The sequence below is a fragment of the Argentina silus genome (assembly GCF_951799395.1).
Source record: "Argentina silus genome assembly, chromosome: 3".
NCBI lineage: Eukaryota > Metazoa > Chordata > Actinopteri > Argentiniformes > Argentinidae > Argentina > Argentina silus.
Window position 1 is genome coordinate 25519622 of NC_139657.1, and position 22531 is coordinate 25542152.

Genomic DNA, 22531 nt, shown 5'->3' on the forward strand with positions numbered 1-22531 from the left:
AGGAAACCTAGCTCTCTCTGACGTAACAGCCTATGATTATGTTGTTTTTATGGTCTATGGTGGTTGTGTAAAACATGAACATCTTGGCTGGGTGGACAACAAACACTATATCTGAGACAGGGCTATTGTACCTAGTCTCTATTTACATCTCATCTTATTAGAGATGCAAGTTAACCCCATTAAAATTGGTATATTATAGTATAATTATACATTGTAAAGTATTTGTCTACTATGCGACAGAAGTTTATGCTATTGTTGTAGTCTTACATATCCACTAGATGGCACTGTATCATTACACCAAAATGTATGGCTTGCACTGCAGAATTCTGCAGAACTGCAGAATAGTTTTTGAAATACTTTCTAATACTTGGTTGATTAAGCTTAGTTGTCAGGGTTTGTGCCAAGAAAGCTGAATCAAGATTATTATTATAGCGATTATTAGGATTATTTTTCAAATACCTTTCGACCCACGTCTGCTGCTCTAGAACTCAGGTAGTGACAGAGATCCAATGTGTGAAAGGCTAGCCAGCCACCTCAATAGTGGACATCCATGTTTCTTCATCACATGCCATAATAGCTGACTTGTCTCATGTGGCATCATAAAATAATTTACTTAAGGTATTACTCTTAAAGTTGATGTTTTGCTTGTTTTTCATTTTTGTGTCACAGGCATTGGCTTCATTATCTTGAAACTCAATCTTTCCATTTAGAGGCATATAAAAGAATATCGGATTATGAAAAAAAGACCATCTCAAATTGCAATTTTCTGCCACTGCCACATCAACAAGTGAATGCAAAATGACTGGGAGCTATAGGCTCAAATAACATTATTCAAGACAGTAAATGATAATCCAGCTTTGGAAGAAGCTTGTTGGAAAATAAAGATGTTGAGCTAATGCCACACAAATACAATTCTTGAAGTAAAGAGCTTAAAGAGTTTAACAGTGCAGCTCTATATACTCCAAGTCATTTTTGCACTCACTCGATGCCTGTCCCTAGTGGGCACGTTTTGCCATATACAATGGGATTAATAGTCAAACTCTCTCAGATGTACTATGGGTAAGGATGTCAGGGAGAGGTGAAAGATGATAACTTTGAGCATGTGAAGTGTTAGGTGGAACAGGATCACATGGAAACTCTCTTCCTGCTATTGATAAGTTCCCTCCCCACTAGAACATCTACTCCTCATGCTACTTTACCACAGCCATCAGCGTAATACATCCTTATACACGCAAGCTATGGGGATGTTATACAACTATTTTGCAGAGTCACGTTGCCTATGCTAGCTTGCAACATTGAAGAAAACCTGAAGGAAAATCTGAAATCAATTTTTACGGCAAGGTATTTGATTGGTTTGACGTCTTGCAAGTCATCTCTCATTTGAAACAGGTTTCCACTCCTTTGTAGCTACCTTCTGCAAATGATTTCCCCAGGTTTTCTGAACTAGGAAAGTCTGGCCTCAACAAGGTTAGGTTATTACCATCTGCATTATGATCAAATGCATGCAGAGGTGGAAGAGATCTGGTTCTTTTCCCCTCATTATATCCTCCCCAACTTAGACCTTTAGAAAGGTTAATGGTGTTTACATACTGTAGTAGGAGGACCGTCCTCCTCATAAGGTAGCACCATGGTGTAGGCGGAAGGAAAGCAATTTTTTCCGTCCTCCTCTGGCTACACTGACTTCAATACAAAACCTAGGAGGCTCATGGTTCTCACCTTCCATAGACTTACACAGTAATTATGGTGACAACAATGTAGGCTGTGTAGCGCTTATTTTAGCGGTTATGGTATGATAAGTGTTTGGCTTGGACAACAAGCAAAGTGATGATGTGTATGTGGCTGGCTGCTATGAACGTGGACTGTGCGGGTGCGTGTGACCAGATCACTCAGAAGCAGGCAAGAGTGTGCAAGGAGGTATTGAATGTGTCACTGTCACTTTGATTACTCCAATGTATCTCTCTTCCTGTGCACGCGCGTTATATAAACTTTAATTTGTAGGCTAGATTATAGAAACTTCATGGTGGATGGGCAAATTTGATTATCATCCATGCCGGGCTGGGTATGCACGTATAACAATGTTACATTGAGCTGGGTGAATGGAATACGAATGACAGTCATCCAATATGCTCTAACAGACATAAGACATTGACAGATTGCCTTGAATTGTTCAATCAGATATCTCAAAGACCTCAATGAAAGGAAGGAGGCGGGAGGAGGAAGGATGCTTTTTGACAGTATTCAGACAAGGCCATGGGACACCAGTCTGACGTGGCCAGCAGCTGAGGCATACAGCACCAGTGGCTATCATCTAAAGCTTTTAGACACATTTTGCACATTTTCTTGGAAAGGCGGTAGCCTCCCCCTGCTTGTAGATCTATTACTCCCCCTGCTTGTAGATCCATTACAAAATCCATTACTAATTTAGGGTATAGGGACCATGTTATGAAGCTGCCTAGTCATACTCTCAGATTCCTAGGAATAACTCCCAGCTGATAATTATAACAATTCAAATAAACAAGAAAAGGGACATATGCACATGAAATATCCTGTCCGCAGGTGCTTGAGGTCAAAACGTAAAGGGGACTTTGCACACTGCACTTTGCACATCCGGGTACTTAGAGAACTTTTATGTCAAAAGAATTTGTATAACTTACTTATAGCTTTTATTCCTATGCGTAAAAGTAGGCCTAAATTTGTGTCATTCTCAGAATTTCCGACCACAGAGAGGCTCTGAGAGGCTCGATAAATACTGCTCCTCAGTGTTAGTGAGTTGAGGCATTTAATGACAGATTGCAGAAAACTGGAGAATGCAGACATAAATACATAAATAACCGTAGCTGATTAGCGGCATGCCAGCACCTTGTAGGGCCTCCTGAGTGATTCAGTATTCTGTATGATCGGTATCAGGGTTCTGTCCTGTGGATTCTGGCTACACCAAAAGTGACTGTTATCTGGCTTATAAAGACAAATTCTCACTCTGTCTTGATGCAATGTACACTGCACAAGCAGACCTGATGGTCGCTCTTACACTGGGCGATGCAACAAGCCCTCTCTCACCCTCCCCTTCAATGTTTGATCACTGCCTTCTGGCAAAAGGTACCGGAGCATCCAGACCTGTCCAACAGGCTTCGGAGTTTCTACCCACAGGCCATAAGAATGCTCAATTGATCACTCCCCCCCCTCCCCCTACTCAAGAAGGACTATTGTCACGTTTCTTCTATTGTCACTTTTTTAAAGTAACTTTTTAATGTTGACTTGTCGATTGTTGCCGACTGTTGTTGTTAAGCGAGGAGCAAGATCCCAATGCATTTCACTATGTCAATTACGGCTGAATGCGATGTACGTGACAAATAAGATTTGATTTGATTTGATTTGATTCATATGCTCACACAATTTTCGATATTGACTGAAGGGGGTCTTTAACATTTCATTTTGATGTGTCCCAACCTGATGTCAAAGGTTAAAAAAATAGATCTGGACATAGCCCTAGCCATCATGTTGATAAGTGTGGTTATCATTGCAACATTAATTGAACACAGGATCATTACTCTTTGAAAATAAAGATGTTTTTTTTTTTAATTCTCGTTTGCTTACACCATTTGTATGAAACTGAAGTTCATATGCCCACAGCAATACCATACATGAGCACAACAGTATAATTTCCAGCAAAGCTGTTAGTCATTTCTCATTGCTTTCACACAAAATGCTAATGTTAAGCACCTTTTTGAAAAAATGCACAACTCTCCACAGACGACACAACAATCAATTGAATAAGTGTTGACAAGCAAAACAAAATGATTTCCTTACAGCATATACACTCATCAAACACTTTATTAGGAACACTATACTAATACTGGGTAGGGCCTCCCTTTGCTCTCGAAACATGCTCTCAATGCTTCGTGGCATTGATTCCACAAGATGTTGGAAACATTCCTTTGAGATTCTGGTCCATGATGACATGATTGCATCACGCAATTCCTGCAGATTTCTTTAGGTGCACTTTCAAGCTGTGAATCTCCCGTTCTACCACATCCCAAAGGTGTTCTATTGGATTTCAGATCCGGTGACTGGGAAGGCCACTGAAGATCACTGGACTCATTGTCATGTTCATGAAACCAGTTTGAGATGACATTTGCTTTGTGATATGGTGCATTATCATGCTGGAAGTAGCCATTAGAAGATGGGTAAATTGTGGCCATGAAGGGATGCATGAAAAATGATGGTTATAGTTACTATTTAGTTCATCATTTTGAAATGAATGGTTTTGTGACATGTATTTTTTGAGAGTAGTGCATTTTGCAAAAGAAATGTGGTGTTTTGGCAAACGTGTTAACTGCTTGGGGGAAAAGTCTGAATACTGAAAAACTAAGTGAGAGTCATACCCCCTTTGGGTCAATAAAATAAATGGACTCATGGCTTCCCACTTAATCCCAAATGCTTTGCTTTAGACGTAAGTTCACTGTTCTGTCAATAAATCACTGTAATCTGTTCAGGGGAGAAATGACTCTACTAACTATAATTAAGACCATCTACTAAAACACCCCCTCATTTGCAGCGCAACACAATGACGAGTGCAAAAACAGAAAACATCTATTAAGTAATTATGGTAATAAGCTAATCAGATTCAAGACCCTGGTGCTCAAACGGACGGCAAATGGAACAGCCCCTCCCTACTTGCAAGCAATGGTCAGCCCCCAAACTGCTGCCCGATCACTCCGTTCTTCTACCTCGGCTGGCCGCCTGGCACCTCTGCCTCTATGAGGATGCAGCAGTCGCACTCTTCGGCCACGGTTTTTCACTGTCCTGGCGCCCCGGTGGTGGAATGAGTTTCCCACTGCTGTCAGGACTGCAGAGTCACTACCTATCTTCCGCCGTAGACTGAAGACCCATCTTTTAAGGCTACATCCTGCCTGTTCCTCCTAAAGACCTCTTCACCCCCCACTACCCCCCTGTACAGTTTCTCTACTGTAAATAATAATAATAATAATAAAAAAGTAATCCTTCCTTCTTCTAGCATTATGACAGCCAATGGCCCCTGGTCCTAGCATAGATTTGTTTTTTCTTATGATGACTAATGTATAGATGATTCACTTACTTTAGGCAAATGTACTTGCTGTAAGTCGCTTTGGATAAAGGCATCTGCTAAATGTAAAAAATGTAACAATGTAATTGCTGTTGAGCCAGTAGCATATTTGTTTCTGTCTATGTATCTGACAGCATGTTCCCAAACTGGGGACGTCAGAAGCCAAGAAAGACTGTATGTACATTGTCCCAATGTAGGGACGATCAAAAGGTGAGAAATTGGAATGTATTACGTCTCAGGTGCAGGTTGGGGGGTACTTACAGATAAGGAAAGGCAAGTCAAAAGGGATTCCTTTATTGTGTGAGAAAGACAGACAATGTATGTGTGCCTTGATGTTGAGAGGGAGGGAGAGAAAGAATGAAAAAAGAGAAAGACTACAGTAACAAATGAGAGAGAAATACTTATCTGGTTCTATGTGCGTGCATATACAGATAACAGAACTATCAACATGGTTTATCTCAGTTCATCAATCTGTTCCTCCAGTCTATTTCCATCTAGTTAATCAAGGAAGACTTTTAATTACGACCTCAGTGTGGTCCAGGAGCACTGGCTCTCATTAGCACTGTGGTCCAGATAAAGATCCATCATTGTCAAGATCTTCCGATGAATCAGAGATAACCATATGTTTCCGGTCGGCTGAACAGACCAGGAAGCAGGGCCAAGTTTGGACATTATGGCGGATGCCTACTGAGAATGTTCTTTCACCGATTCAGTTGTTTCATATCAGCATTGTTGAGGGAAAGTGGACAGGAAGAGGGGAGGGAGGAAAGAGGGCTGCTTTATTAGTTTATTTGTGAAGGACCATGTACAACTTGTCAATGCACCAGATTTAGCTAGATAGATTTCATGTGTAGCCCCTGGGCAGGAAACAAGTAAGCATTAAAGCATGACAGGGTTTGAGGTATCTGTCCAATATGTGATAGCGCACGACACCGTAGGTCAGATAACCTTGTTAATGCACATCTCCAGTGTTCTACACAACCTATGACACCATGGAATTTTGCAGTGTTAATATACCACATAATTATAGTTCCCTAAAAATGCTCCCGCCCATAGGCTGTAACAACATGTAACTTTGTGACAGGCATATTTGGCTATTGTCATTTGTTACAAACTTTCCCAGGGAGAATGTCTCTAGCCTGGTAGTCCGTTAATATTTCCCAAGGAGCTCACTTTCGTTGGAAAGAAAAGTAGCTAGCTACAGCACTGGTGGTCATGGTTTGTAGGGTAACTAACAAACAAGCGTGTTAGCTTGCTAGCATTTCTCTGATGCTAGTTATCAGTTTAACTAGAAAATGTTAGCTAGTACGACATCCATTGGAGTAATGTTATTACAATGTTGGCATGTTATACATGTATTTTAGGTTTCAGATATTGACAGGGTTGTTTAGTGGTAACCAAGGGTAATACAATTTGAGGCGAGAGAGATGTCGGACATGTTTTTTGTTTTGAAAAGCCATCAGGTTGTGTGAGAAAACGTGTTCTTTATTTGAAGGAGAAGACAAACTACTTCTTACTTTTAGCTATTTATTTATATGTCTTAATTGTAGGCTTGTACAAGGACCACTTTTGGCGAAGAAAATCACAGTCAGCAAGCTGTTAATCTGTAACCAACCTTCCAAAAATGGATGCATTCAAACAGTCAAACAAAGTATTTACAGAATACAAAATGATTATGATTGGCTATTTGGTTGGGGAGGAACCGTGGTTTAGACTTGGCATCCCTTGTTGTTCACGGGCTGGTCACACCATTCATCCCAGCTGTGGAGTCAGCACCCTGTAAGAGATAAGACACCTACTCTGGTATGTCCTCCCTAGCCTGTCCTCCCTAGCCTGGTACTTTCCACTATAGCTCTTTGTGTAAGCATGTGTTGCAACATCTTTCTTGATGACCTGGCTTAACCTCTCCATGTATTAATCCAACGTACTATGGGACTAATGCTTGATCCATCGCTCATTTATCAACAGGCCATCACATTAGTAAATTTAGCACACTGCAGTAATGTATTTTTATTATAGCAATAATAAACTGTTTTTATAAAAATAATTTCTAACAGTTGGCGCCTGTATACACCGCACTCCATAATTATTGGAAAGAGGAAGCATTTTGTCTTCTTTTAGCTCTACACTCCAACAGTTTGGATTTGAAATAAACAAATTACTGTGCGGTCAAAGTAGAGATTCTCAGCTTTAATTCAATGTTATTGTTTTTTTCCAGATTGGGTTCACCATTAAAAAATACAACATTTTTAAACATATCCATATTTAACCAAACATTTACTATTAAGTTAAAGTAGATATTATGAGCTTTAATTCATTGCTTGACAGGTGTTTCTGGTTAGTCAGGTATGTTCCGTCACATCATTTGTGCAGGCATAAGAGAGCTGTAAATGTCTAGTATTGATTCTAGGCTTTGCCTTTGGAGTCTGCTATTTGTGTCTGTCCACATGAGGACCAAAGAGACGTCAATGAAAGTTGCTAGACCAATGGAAGGATTCTGACAATAATGGATAATACATGGTTGTTTTTGTCATCCTTATGCTGCTACACTCCTCAAAAAACTGAACTGGCTAGCTAGCTTTTGTAAACCAGCCAGGTAGAGATTTGTTTACTGGGTTGTCACTACGGGGATAATTCATGCATTACAGAACTATCAACAAACCGGTGTAAAATGAAATCCAAGTCGGGGTGCTCAGATGCTCGAGTAGGGTCTATTTCCGAGTAATTTCTGGGTTTTGATATTGCACAATAATCAGAATTATGAATGCATGTGTATCTCTTGGTGTTGTAGCTACCGTGGCCGGTTTGTAAGCGAAAGATTGTGAGTTCGATACCCACTTTAGGCAAGCTGCTCTACCCCGCTACATTGGTGTCTGCAGTGGGATGGCGCCCGTGAGGCCATCAGAGAGGCGTGTCCAGGTGAGGGACTCGGTGTAGTAAAGCGTGAGGGCACGCTCTCCTGAACGGAGGGGATAGTGAAACGACCCTGTGTAAGGCCTGCTAGCAGCTCTACCAAGGGTTTTAACTCTCTTGGTGTTGTAGCTAGCGTGGCCGGTTTGTAAGCAAAATATTGAGTTCGATACCCGCTGAGGGCAAGCTGCGGGCAAGCTGCTCTACCCAGCCGTTCGCTACACTACTGTCTGTAGTTGCTGGCAACCAGACGTAACGCAACATTGTGTCGATCACCGCCATCAGCGTCCCAAGAAACCAGTTCTGGAATTATCAACCAGCGCTTGTGTAGTTTAGATTTAACATGGCAGTCAATCCAAGTAGAACTACCAGAGAACGCCTTGAATTGCACTTGTCAACCAGTGTTAATTAATGTAGCATCACGTTTTGTTGGTTTGGGAATGAATCTTGCTTTTTAATGCTGGTAACCCATTGTATAAAAGCAGTAATACACACGAGTCTCTCGTGTATTATTGCTTAACTAGCACCATTGCTTGTGAGAATAGTTGCTGTCGGTGTAAACCCATTGTATAAAACGATACACACGATATATCTAGGACGGTTGTGATGGATGACTGCATTACAGCTGTTCCGATATCCACGATATAGCACACCCTCTCGTGTGTTATTGCTTAATCAACTACACTCAGCATCAATACATCAATATCATCAACAATAAACATCAATAAGTCAATTTAATACTACAATATAACACATTACAACAAGATCTATAATTATATTACTTACAAATATACAACAATAGACAATATAACCAGATTTTTAAATGTCCCTGGGTCCTATCTGACAGTTGGAATCAGAATATCTTAATGTTCACAGGATTGGTTTGCCTTTTTTAGGCTTGCCTTGAAGCTAGCAAAGGTACTGCAGTCTCTCACACTAATTGGCAGGGTGGTCCATAACCCAGACACTCTGAATGAGAAAACAGTCTGTCTAAATTTAGTGGACCTAAACTGTGCTGAGCAGTCCCCTCTTGTTGAAGCTCTTGTTGTCCTGATATTGCCCTTGCAGTATAGAACAAACTGCTTAAGAGGTGGATTTTAAACAGCAGACAGGCAAAGCATAAGAAGCTGTCAACGCTCAGTAGGTTATATTTCTTAATAATATTGCAGTAGTGTAGCTTGTACAGTAAGTGATGCCATATGCCTGTATGTGTGTGCACAGTTCCATGTATTTCGGTTAAGTGTATTCAACACACAGATTATGGAGAGTCTGCTTGACAAAGCAATGACTATAATGATGGTGAGTGTAAAGTTTCTCCGTTGGCTCTTAGGGGAAGTACATTTTGGTATTGTATCCTCATGTAATATCATATACCAATACCACTTGAGGGAATTCTATTACCAGGAATTATAATAGCTTGGAACAAAAACATGTTTTGTCTTATCCTCATAGTTATTCACATACTGTAATATGATATAGTATCCATTTCTCTACTAGGAATGCTTACCTATGACTGTATTTTATATCCTCAGATTACTGTAAGTGTCTTCTTTAGAAGCTGCTCTCCTTCCTTGTCACATTTTCCGGTAAGGTTTTGGTTAGGCAGCACACTTTGTGGCCTCAAGATCTGGGCCTTGGTTGTAGTATCCTGTTTCCTGAAGGAGCCAGTATGCAGATGATAGTCCCTATGTTAGGGTATACTATGGCCTTGTGCCAATTCTAAAATTGTCCTTGCTCTCTTTGAATGACCTCTACATTAGTAGCCTGTAAATACTGCATTGCTACTGGCCAGTGGTCAAAGCCACTTGTGTCCCTTGACTTATTATTTCCTGTTTTTAAAGGGGCTATTTGGGATTCAAACAACAACAAAGTAGTCACCCCACCACTCTTTGGTAAACAGCTGATGGATGGAGCTGGAGAAATGTAACCACTCTTAAATTCATAGATGGAGCTATGGAAGCAAGGACTGACCATCCATGAGATCAAAATGATAGTTTGAACTATTTTTTAAACCTACAGTATATAGTGTTTGTTTACAATTACATTTACAAACAATGGTGTAAAACAAGCATATATATTGGGTAAGACTTACTAAGCTCATGGGGCATTAATAAGTTATATTCTTCAATCAATGGCTATATATCATTAATTTAAAAGTCCAGAAATAGATGTACAAATCCCAGCGTGCCCTTTTAATACAATTACTTTGTTGGATTATTTCCTGGAATTAAAATCTCATACATCTATACAATCTAATCTACAGTCTTGCATCTACCAGATGGTGATTTTGATTGTGACACTGGCAAGGTCAAAACAACTGTGTTATCTAAACCCTAGTCTCACTAGGGTTTAGACCCTAGTTTCACATTTAAATGTAGAGTCTGACGGTGCCTCCATCTAAAAGTGCTGATTAGAGGTGGTGCATACGGTGAATTTAACCAGCAATACACAGATTCTAGAGACGAATAGAGAGGAGTGCTTTAAATGGAGGCGGAGATTTTAACCAGATAAAAAGTAGATAATTGCATGCTCACTGCTCATCTGCAAAATGCTTGCGTCGAAAATGTATACAGCTAACTCCAGGTTTTAATTTTATGCAATGCGTGCCCATCCGTTTGTAAACACTATTGAGATTATCTGAACACAAACATAACCTATTTCCTGTTTATCTTGTCTTGTTGAATCCTCAATTATCTGTAAACACACAGACAATGTCTTCAAGCTCTGTGAGTTTTACAAGCCATTTCTGAATGATCGAGAGATACATACAATTAGATATCAATCTGAGAGCAGGGAGGTTTCTAGAACTAATTTCACCTTGGGTCAGCATATGGACATCTGTGATCATCCAAGAAGGAAAACATATTGTATTTTCAGCCTTTATTTTTCATTGTTATATTTTTACAGTATTTTACTGAATATGTACAGTCAGGAACTTCTACATTACGTGTATGTTTCAATGTATTGACTTTTAGTGATTTTCAAAATGTTCACAATGGATGTAAATACTGCAAGAACATATCTGGTACATTGTTGTGCCAGACACAACACGAGAGATTTAAGGACTGTCATGCAGAGGAAGTCAGAGACCACAACAGCAACTGTAGCACATACACACGCTCACACACACACACACACACACACACACACACAAACCATACACACACACACACACTCAGGGCACGTAGCACAAATTTCGGGAAACGCACCACAAAATACATTAACAAACATCTGCATAATGAACACCAAACCACAACACATACTGTACAACACTACTGAGCAAACACTTGAAAAAAACATATAAAAGGGACTCACAGTAGGGTAACACAAAAACACAACAACCTTCATGCAGCCTAGTCTCTGAGTGAAAGAGAAGACAGAGAGACTGGCAGAACTCATAACAGATACACCGTGGGGGCAGTCCTCACACAGACTACATTCAAACAGGCCCATAGGTAGTAGCTTGTTAAGAAAGAAAATAGGTATTGTCAGATGTCCATGCAATGTTGTATAGTTCTTGTACTGACTGCATTATTTCAGAAGTGCTGTATGTAATGGTCTGGAAACTGTTGTACAGATGATTCTCTTTCTTCTGAGTGTGCATTCTGTATTAGGAGCATAACTGAGACTGAAGAGGGTTTGGCATATTGGTCAGTAGAGCTCTCTAAAACCCTGGGCCCCAGTGTGGTCTCAGCGTCCTTCTTCTGAGTTACTCCAATGTTGGATTAGTGACCTATACAAAGAAGATGTCTCCAATGTCCACTCTACCAAATCATTCCCTAACCCCCGACCGACCCTTGTCCTGTCCAACCCAGAGTTATCTCTCTGTCACAGGGGCAGACTGGAGTACATGTTGGGCTGGAGGGCAATGGAAGAGGGCGAGGGGCTGTGGTGCTCAACATGGTTATGGTCCGGGGGGAGGGAGAGGGTGTTCTTCACGGCTCCCCCCGTGAAGCGGCAGCGCAGGAGGGAGCGGAGGTGTTGGAAGACAGACTTGCGGAAGATGATGAAGACCCAGGGGTCGACAATGGGGTTAAGGGCCTGGAAGCGGAAGGCCAGCAGGTTGTCCTGGTCGTCTCCCACCAGGTGGACAGCATTGACGAAACCAGCGATCTGAGGAGGAGAGAGAGAGAGTGCTTTAGATATTGATGAGTGAGAGAGAGAGAGAGAGAAAAATCGTATCTCACTAACAGCTACAGTAGGTCAGTGTTTACAAGGTTCATGGTTGAACAACGGTATCACAGAGGTATCCCGACAGTCAACTGGCCTTTTCCACACATTTTATTTGAGGTATTTCACCCCAGCAATACCACATGGGGCCATTGTTGAGCAATTCTAAAGGTTGGGCTTGTTGTAAAACAGTAGCTCATATCTGCGTCTTCACTTGCCCAATTTGTGAGCTGATATTTAAAAAAAAACATTAAAACAAATATTTTCATTTAATTTGTATTATTGTAATTCATTTTTCTTTAATTCTGAACAATAAGGTACCTGGTGTAGGATGCATCTTGGTCACTTTTTTCCTCTATCTTCAATCCCTTATTTCCTCCCAGATACAGTATATTCAACAAACAGACCCATAATTGATAACATGCCCCCCATCAAGTGTTATTCTGTGGCAGTGTAAATGTTTCCCTGTTGCTAAGGCCTGTGACGAAAAACAAATAAGCCAAAGACAGAGTGAGAGCCGCTGTGGGACTATTAGATGGCCAAACCGTGCCAAATCCCAGACCAGGGAAAGGAACAGCACTGTGCTGTGTTTCACAACCACCCAGGCTTAACTGTCCTGAACACATACAATGTCTCATAGTCTAGGGGGACATTTAGCAGACATTGCTTGTGATGCGGTATCAGTGAAAATACAGGTGACATAGTCTCTGCTGGCGAAAGGGTAATTAAAAGTGGGAGGAACAATAAACAGCGAGGTTTGATGACTTTAGCAGAACTGCTGCTCAAACCTGCGATATGACAGAGCTAGCCTAGTGAGAACAAATATCCACCAACATTATTAGCCTACAATAAATCAGTCCAACCCAGATTAATTGATCTTTGATAGATGGTAATTTATTATTATTTCCATACAAGACTGCCGCAAAGACTGCATCCTTTGAAACTCTCAGATGTGTCCGTGTGCTTCAAATTCTACCCGCAACTTGACCCATCAGCAGGGCCTTGCACTTTGAAAACTATATTGGCAATGAGGCATTAGGCTATGGTTATTTGTCAAATGATGTGCTATGATGTTGCAATGCAGTGATGCCATCACAGACCAATCAAGCATTAATCAATCAAGCAAGCGACAACTATAAATTGAGCATGCCTTGAGTGGAGCCCCTGGCTGATTTAATTTAGAGGACGTGTGGTATTGGCTGGTGTCAATGTGTGTGTAATAATGTGTTGCGGAGAAGGATGTTGAGGTTGGGCCAGAAACACGCAGCTACTAAAAAGGAGAGAAGAGTCAGCAGATCCCCTACTACAGGAATCATCAAGTGGTAGACCTGAAGGCCAAATCCGTCCTGTCATCCTATTTAATGTGGCCTGTCAAGATTGTCTTAGTAAAAAAATAAATACATAAGATATTCTATATCTAGATATTCTAACATCCTATCACATCAGTATCACTCATATCCTGGTTGATGTCTTCTGGGGGGGGCTTCATCTATCTTCTATATTCCCAAACACTCAATGTGACTACGACATACACCACACCTATGTATATACAATAGTCATTTGTCTCTATGTACAGCATGTTTTCCTGTCCTGCCTGTCACGTGTTGCCATAACATCTTCCACATGTCCCCTTGCTGCCTCTCCCTCTGTGCCACCATACCACAGTCCCACCCTGCCTCATATGGTCCTCTCAGCAGATGTCATGTCCTTTAAGAGGGGCACAAATCACCACCGCCACCGGGCGCATGGCAGGACAGATGAGGCGTCAGCGCCTCCTTAAACAGCTTGTATTGATGAATCTGTGCTGTGACTATTTGCAGCAGGCTTGGCCTGTGGGGAGAGGTGATTAATCAGTCCGACTCAGGGGTATATAAGAATCATGACCATGTATAAAACACACACAGTCAGGAGTGTCAGACACACACACAGTCAGACACACACACACACACACACACACACACACACACACACACTCGAGCAGGGCGATATGGACAAAAACACTTATCACGATAATTTGACCCATTAACTCCTATAATGATAAATGGCACGATAAATCAAATCATGATCAACTTTTCTCACAGAACTGTATTTTTTACTGGTCTGAAAGCTGAAGATGTTAAATGGTCTGTAAACAACAGGGGCCGAAATAGGTGAATGGAAATTGTGAAAAAAACTAAAAGTTACATATGTATGTTCTCTGAAGGAGATGAGGGAGATCCTCACTATGGGACATGCACTCTTGTGTACCTTTTGTTTAAGACCCCTATTCAATCACGCCTGGTACAGGCCGGTGACCCTTTCAAGCTGCACCCACCTACCTGTCCCAATAAAGGGATGCTCCAGCGAACCACTCTTCACAAACACAAGAGGGGCAATGAAGTGAGCGGTATCTCTCATCTCCTTCAGAGAACCTGGTTTATATTTGTAACCTTTAGTTCTCTTTCAGTCTCAGTTCAAGCCCTCACTATGGGACCCTGCAAAACGCCCCGATTGCCTGGTCTGAAACTGGAAACATGTACAAGAATGTACCCCTTTCTACATCCTCAGTCTCCAAACCAGCACTAAGTGTGCCATAGAGGACGCAGTCACTCCCAGGCAGCAAACCTATAAGGTAAGAGGAGAGAAGCCTAGCTGGCAGCACTTATCTCCAAAGAGAAAACCCTAGAACAGGGCCCATGACACCTCCATCCGTGGGTGGGATGTGCCCGGGTCCCCACAGGGGGCTGCAATCCCCTAGAATTGTAAGCCTCAACAATGGCCCCCACAAAACAATGGGAGAGGTGCTACCCCCGGCAGGGTTCACAAAGCAGGCAAACAACTGATCACTGACCCTGAACGATGCCAAGCTGTCCCTGTAACGCGCAGAGCGTGCACCGGACAGAGGGTGTTCATATTCGTGGAAAGGGGCAGGAACAAGCGCTCAGTTAGGGCATAACGTACCTTATTGTCGTCACGCAACTGAGTGCATGTAGGGTTGACCGATAGTGCACATGAGTCACTAACATGCTTGGCCGTGGTCAGGGCGAGTAATATGCGGTCTCAAGACATCTGGCTGTGTTTGAAGCTCTTGATTGGTATCTTGTGGGCTAATTACTGTCTGTAGGACTGCCGGTAGGTGGGAGGGACTTAACTAACATCACCCGACTTATTTAAGATGAGTGTCAGGGCGTCAGGGAACAGGTGTACAGTTGTACAGGTGTAGGTGCAAGCCCGTCCCTGCTGGGACTTATTGGGCATGAGGGGGCCTGACCAGTGTTGCACGGGGGTACAGGGTGATAGATGGGGGTGCAGGCGTCACCAGTCTGTACCAAGCATGATTGAATAGGGGTCTTCAAAGAAAGGTACACAAGTAAGGTACACGTGTCCCATAGTGAGGGGTTGAACCTAGTCGACTGAAAGAGAACCCCTCAAATGTATATTTTTCTTACTGTGTTGTAGTGTTTTGGGTGCACTTTATCAAATACAATTCACATGATTGTCAATACCATACAAAGAATCAGATAAAAACATTTGCTTTCAAGCCAAAATACAAAACCCCTTTAAGAAAATTAACTCTTTATGTGACTTGCTTTTCAAAGTGAGCTAGAAGTGTACTGCTTTTGTGCTCTTTTATGAAGCAGTTGTTTCCCAGGTACAAGCTATAACTTCTAAAGAATATCAGCTAACAAATGCACACACAGCTATGTGCTTCATCTATGACTTGTCCCGCGACTGCTCGTGCTTGTCAATGCAACAGAATTCTACCGCAATGCGCACAAAACCACTGACTCACAGCTTGCAGAGTTTTGTTTTGGTTTGTTGTAAAGCAGCAAATTATGTAATCAGTAAAAATTAAATTACATCAGTATAACGCTTGAAATATCTGTACATTATCGCCCACCTCTAATGCACACACACACACACACACACACACACACACACACACACACACACACACACACACACACACACACACACACACACAGGCACACATGCACACACACACACACACGCACAAACAAACGCCACAGACACTCAAGGGTTAGACCTAGTCTGTCTATGTGAGGTCAGTTCAGAAAGGCATGGACACATTAAAGACCATTTGGGGCTGGTGATGGCCATGGCTATCAGGAAGCAGACCCTGTAATGGACGTTCATAGTGGCCCATTAGTCTCCAACTTGGGTCCTGGTGGACTGTTCCCACCTCCTCCACCCAGATCCTGTTTCAGTGTGTGGATCATTAGGTAGGCTTGTGGTGCATGTCCCGACACAGAGATGGCAAAGCAGGATGGACCTTACGGGCCTTTCAGACTGTACGACTACAGAACTCAACAGAGATATGTATGTCAGTGGTCATGCACGTGACATATGGGCTAGATACTCATAATGAGAATAGAGAGAACGCCACAGTAGCATACATATCAAAGCCCACAATGAGGCCATCCTTCTGACAATCTGCACGACATGCAATTCTTCAACCAATCAGTTTCTTTCATCATGAGAGAGAGAAGACACTGTAGTAGAAAGTGAGAAAGTCCACTCCTGTTCACACCACCACTTAAGGAGGCTTCCACATTAAATAGTAATGTTTTTCTGTGCAAAAGCTTTACCATAACATTGTAGGCACCTTTGACCTCTCTCTGTGTGTGTAGTGGAGGTCATTTAACAGGTAAGCTTGCCTGAGACCTGTAGATTTGTGATTTGTATCCTGTGACTTTGGAAACACTTTGGAGAGCTATCACCTCAGCTTTTAGCTCCTTGGCTAACTCAGTCTTGAGTCACATAGATAGCCTAAGTTTGAAATGAAGGGTTACAATCCAGGGTGGGCTCTGGTGTCATTAGAGACTGGGGTCAAATATGAAAGACCCATTCCACTACAGTAGCCTATGTAAGTAGTAAGAATTGATGACACATATATGCTACAGTATACAGACCAAGGTGGTCTTCCTACACTATTCTAGGGATCTTGATTGTCTATAGTTACTCAATGCTTGGTGTGCGTGTGTATGTGTGTGTGTGTGTGTGTGTGTGTGTGTGTGTGTGTGTGTGTGGGTGTGTGTGTGTGGGTGTGTGTGTGTGTGTGTGCGTGCTCGCATGCTGAACTATGTGTTACAGAGCTAATAGTCAGACTATATACCACTGTCTACCACTCTGATACCACTATGCATGTCTATTCTATATTTGTCTGTTCATTCACTCTGACAATCAATACATTCCATCTGTGGAATCTACAGTGTCAGCCTTCCCTCAGAAGAGTCGGAATCATTGAACACATTCTGTGAATCCTCTTGTCTGTCTTCAAACAAATTCTCTGGGAATTCACCCTGTGTGAACATTAGCAATCTCCACCTCTTAGACTCTAAGACTTAGAGGGACCAGAAGCCAGAGTGAGTTAACTGCAGACATTAGACATGTTCAGTACATACTCAGCAGTGTTCAGTGCATCAACTGGTAACAGTAGGAGGTAGTTATTACAGGCGGTAACAGTTCTGACCGGAAGACTCAATCCCCAGGTGGAGTCAGGACCACAAAGAGCATCCAAGAACAAATAATGAAAGCTTCATCATCCAATACATAATACATGGATGATATGGATTATACAAAGGTTGACAGATGGTCTCTAATGTACCCTTCCATTATTAAAGGCCTTCTACTTAACAGTAGAATGACCATTCAGATCTTGATAATCATCCATTGTGAGTCACAGATGTGCTCTGTGAACTATAGTCTAGCACAGAACCATAATGGTGGTGGAAATACAGGCAGCATGAGCCAGAAGTTCTGTGATGAAGTGCAGCAATGCTCGCATAAGCAGGTGGTTGACTGGGTACTGATTGCGTAGTGTAACAGTAGAATGTCCATTCATATCTTTATAATCATCGATGGTGAGTTACAGATGTGCTCTGTGAACTATAGTCTAGCACAGAATCATGATATCCCTTGGTCAGTGCTGAAACGTGCAAGAAGCAGTGATCGTTTCATTGTAAACACATAATTCATTAGGTAGAATATTCCCATGTGCCATGTATGATTCTGTAGGTCTGTATCTTGCCTTCATGTACACTGTATTAGAGTAGAGGTCACACGTGCCAGTTCTAAAGGGCAAATTGCATGGTGCTGTGCTACATAGGTAGGCTAGATAGGCTGATGTTTCACATACTGTAATGCTAACCTCCGTCATCACACATGGGTTCACTGGCTGATGTACTGTAGGTTCTGCTGTGTTGGGGTTTGATAAGTCTTGGGCTCCCTGCCATATTTTATAACTTGTATGTGTGGTTGCTTAACTCCAGGAAGGGAGTTCTACAGTTTCCACCATGCCCCTAAACTAAAACGGTTTCATGAGGGGACAGGTCAGACTTACAGTGTATGTGAAGTGAAACAGAGTAAATGCAGAGATTTGTGTATTTTAAAAAACGATTTGTTCACAAAACCTGGTACAGTAATCTCCTCTGCCATAATGGATAACGTGGAGAAGATGAGGGGCAGGAAAAGGTGCATAGTTACAGTGGTGGATACAGTATTGACCAGGACAGGCACCAGTGTAGATATTCCATTACTGCTTGTGGTCCATAGCCCTACAAAAGCTGGCAGCCCTCCAAACACTAGGCACCGCAGAGCAGAGGTAACACAAGGTAACACAATGTAACACACACTCACACTCACACTCACACACACACTCATTCCACACCAAGCTTCATACCACTCATATAAAGAATGATATAATGAGAGCATGGGAGAGAGAGGGAAGGCATTCTTCTGTACTTACACTGCACTTAAGAAACACAACAATATGGCCTCTTTTTCCAAATAGCTAAGTTGGCAAGCAACTGTATTTTGTTCATCATTATCTGTTTTCATGATGAAAATGATCATTATTAAATGTTTTTTATTAAATGCCTGTTTAGCTGTATGAATTCCAGTAAATATGGAATCCTAGTAGGTTAAAGCATGCATGGTTTTTCCCATAAGGATGTTTTTGAAACACACATACACGCGCATGCGTGCGCGCGCACACACACACACACACACACACACACACACACACACACACACACACACACACACACACACAGACACAGACACAGACACAGACACACAGACATAACCACACACACACAACAAACATGACACACACATGATGCACGCACACATGCAGCTGTGAAGTAGCTGTCAGTGAGTTGGAAATGATGTGCCAGCTGGTCTTTGGCATGTCTTTCTACAGTAAAACTACTCATCAAAGCTACACTAACTCTGTCTCTAATTTTTAAAAATCCCTCTGTTCTGGTTTCAAACTTTCTTTCTTTTTGAGCACCGAGGGCTATCTACTCAGAGTAGGTGTTGTCTAAAAGACTTGTCCTCGTAGATCAGCATTACCCCTGGCCCTCACAAACAAACACTGAACTATAGACAGAGAATGGCAAAGTGCTGGCTTTGCAGTACATCTGCTGACTGAAACTGCAACAAAGGAAATGGGAGACTGTGACGGTGGGACTCCCCACTCTCAGCTTGCTAAAGAGAAAGACGAGGTGGAAAGTAAGCAGACACTTATGCAGTTACAGATGCGGTGTCTCATGCGTGTCTCTATGCAAATCAGAGACCCTATAAAAACAAAGATATTAATTCCAAAATTACATGAACTATTATCCTTGCATTAAGATGAACTCAATTCAACTTACTGAGTGATTTGTTGATGACATTTTTGCATTTTAGCTCATTTTAAGAGTGTCATAGCAAAGGATCTGAATACTTATGAACATGAGGTATTTCTGTATTTCAATTTTAATTAATTTACTGAAATTTCTAAAAACATGTTTTCGCTTTGTCATTCTGGGGTATTGTGTGTGGATTGATGGCTAATTCTTTTAATTTAATCCATTTTAAATTGAGTCTATAACACAACAAAATGTGGAAAAAGTGAAGGGGTCTGAATACTTTCCGAAGGCACTGTATGTCCTGACTTGAGCTCTTTTTAATGACGTAAAGCACATTTCTGTGCAAACAGACAATAAAAGCCTATCTTAACTTATCATGGGGTTGACATTTAGTACATTAACACTATTTATGAAAGGCTAGCATAATAATAAATCACCATTGAAATTGATAGAAATAATAAAGTTTCTATTGTTCTATTGTTGTATCACTGGCTGTTATTTTGCACAATGATGAATAGCATAGTGATATGAGGAAGTCTCAGATGGAGTCCTGACCTACATGAGGGATTGGTGCGGTTACCAAGTGACAGAGTTGGCCAATATCATCTCTTTTACACACAGGACCATGATAATGGGAGAAGGCTGTTAGGATTCAAATGACTTCCAGAAGGAAGGAGGGAACAAAATGAGCCACGAAGGATGACGGAAATGGGACAGAGACCACAAGTTATCTCAAGAGACCAGGACAAAATGATCTGGGTCAGTAGGCATGAAATGGAGAACATGTGTACATGAGCAGACTGGATGGAATCAGGAAAGGCCATGGGGGGACTTGAAGAGACCTGACATGTGCCTTCCTCGGTAGTAGATACTAAACCATGAGGTGCCGATTTGGACTGTTACAACTAAAATGTACTGTACAACAGGTGTGTGTGTGTGTGTGTGTGTGTGTGTGTGTGTGTGTGTGTGTGTGTGTGTGTGTGTGTGTGTGTGTGTGTGTGTATGTGTGTGTGTGTGTGTGTATGTATGTGTGTGTGTGTGTGTGTGTGTGTGTGTGTGTGTGTGTGTGTGTGTGTATGTGTGTGTGTGTATATGTGTGTGTGTGTGTGTTTGTGTGTGTATGTATGTGTGTGTGTGTGTGTGTGTGTGTGTGTGTGTGTGTGTGTGTGTGTGTGTGTGTGTGTCTTGTACTACACAAGCTGAAACATGTTGGCTTGTGAGAGGGGTATGAAGAGATAACTCTATTTAACTCTATAACGACATCTCACATCACAGGCCTTGACATGCAGGCCTAACTCCCAGTTCAGATTCCCTGTGACTAACGACTCCCAAAACAAAAAACACTTCACTCTGCATATAATCCTCCACTCGCCACAACACATGGGTGTAACATAGGTTTGATATTGGTCCTGTTCAATACAATAACAACAACCACCCAACGACTCACTGTCTCACTGATGATTCCGATCCAAAGCACGTTGGAGTTCTTCAAGGTTTGACTTGGCAGGGGAAGAGAGATTCTCTTGTGAAGGAGAAAATATTTCATGCCATCTGTTGTAGTGTGTAGACTGATGACTAACCTTTACAGCAGTTTTCACATGTCTGCTCACATTGGCTACAGCTACTCAAGTAAACACAAAACCGCAGTCAAGAGTGAGGGAGACAGATTAAGATTAAGATCTTTGGGCCTTTGTGTCCATTTGTTGCGGTATGCATAATACATAATTCATTGAATAAGGCACAGTGATTGGGGGGTGATTCATATAAACTATATATTTATATAATATTTTATAATAATAATATATTTAAATGAAGAGTTTGGTGGTCATATCCAGTTACAGCCTCTAATCCATTTCCTCTCTATCACCATCATTTCTACTCATACGAATTCCCACTTATTTGTGTATTCACAAACAAACAACTCATCCAAAATGAGGTTGTGCAAGGCCGTGCTTCCCCACACAGAGATTGCACAATTACGGTAAATCAACATGTTACATGACTGAAGTCTGAACTGTTCAGAAATGCACATATCAGTAATATATATATATTGATATAAGATGACATACAGTACATATTATGATATTACTTGTAGGTGACAGCACCAACCCCACGAACACGGCAGCTAAGCTTGTATTCTATCCCTTTGTATTGGATTCCATCTCTGTGATCTCCATGCCTAGGTGGGGGTGACATAGATAAGATAAGCAGTACACTACACACCAGGCCTGGGTAAATGTGTCAAATACTTTCAAATATTTGAGCTGTGTTTGATTTATTTTTCTTGGTACTAATGAAACCAATAAACAACCTCCAAGCCAATTCATGCAAACCTCATTTTCAAGTTATTGACATAGAGAATGTATTTCCCACAGGTCTAGTAGGCCTTAACTCTGACAGACTACAGAAAATAGTCTGAGCAACACCTTTCATTAAAGAGCTTCAGTGAAGAAGCTAGCTGAGTGATAACATAATGTGTAACATATATGGAAGACATGGTGGACAAGGTGGACAACAATATTCAGCACTCTGCCATCTCATAGAGTGGTAGGGAACGGCTGGCTGGGTTAAACACACACTCACACACACACTCACACACACACACACACACACACACACACACACACACACACACACACACACACTGCATTGGCACTGTATTGGCACTGTATTGCACACAACAACATCCTGTAGACATGTGAATCTCATCCTAGGTCAATGATGTGCTGATGAT

At 41.7% G+C, this 22531-nt stretch overlaps 1 protein-coding gene across 1 annotated transcript in view; it reads right to left on the reverse strand.

Moving 5' to 3' along the window:
• Positions 1-10867: 10867 nt before the first annotated feature.
• The window catches only part of ptgir (prostaglandin I2 receptor), a 25803-nt gene continuing 14139 nt past the window's right edge, over positions 10868-22531 (reverse strand). Inside the window, exon 3 of the mRNA XM_083666963.1 lies at positions 10868-12106. Coding sequence (XP_083523089.1) covers positions 11822-12106 — 285 coding nt within the window. The 3' untranslated portion in view covers positions 10868-11821. The remainder of the gene's footprint in view (positions 12107-22531) is intronic.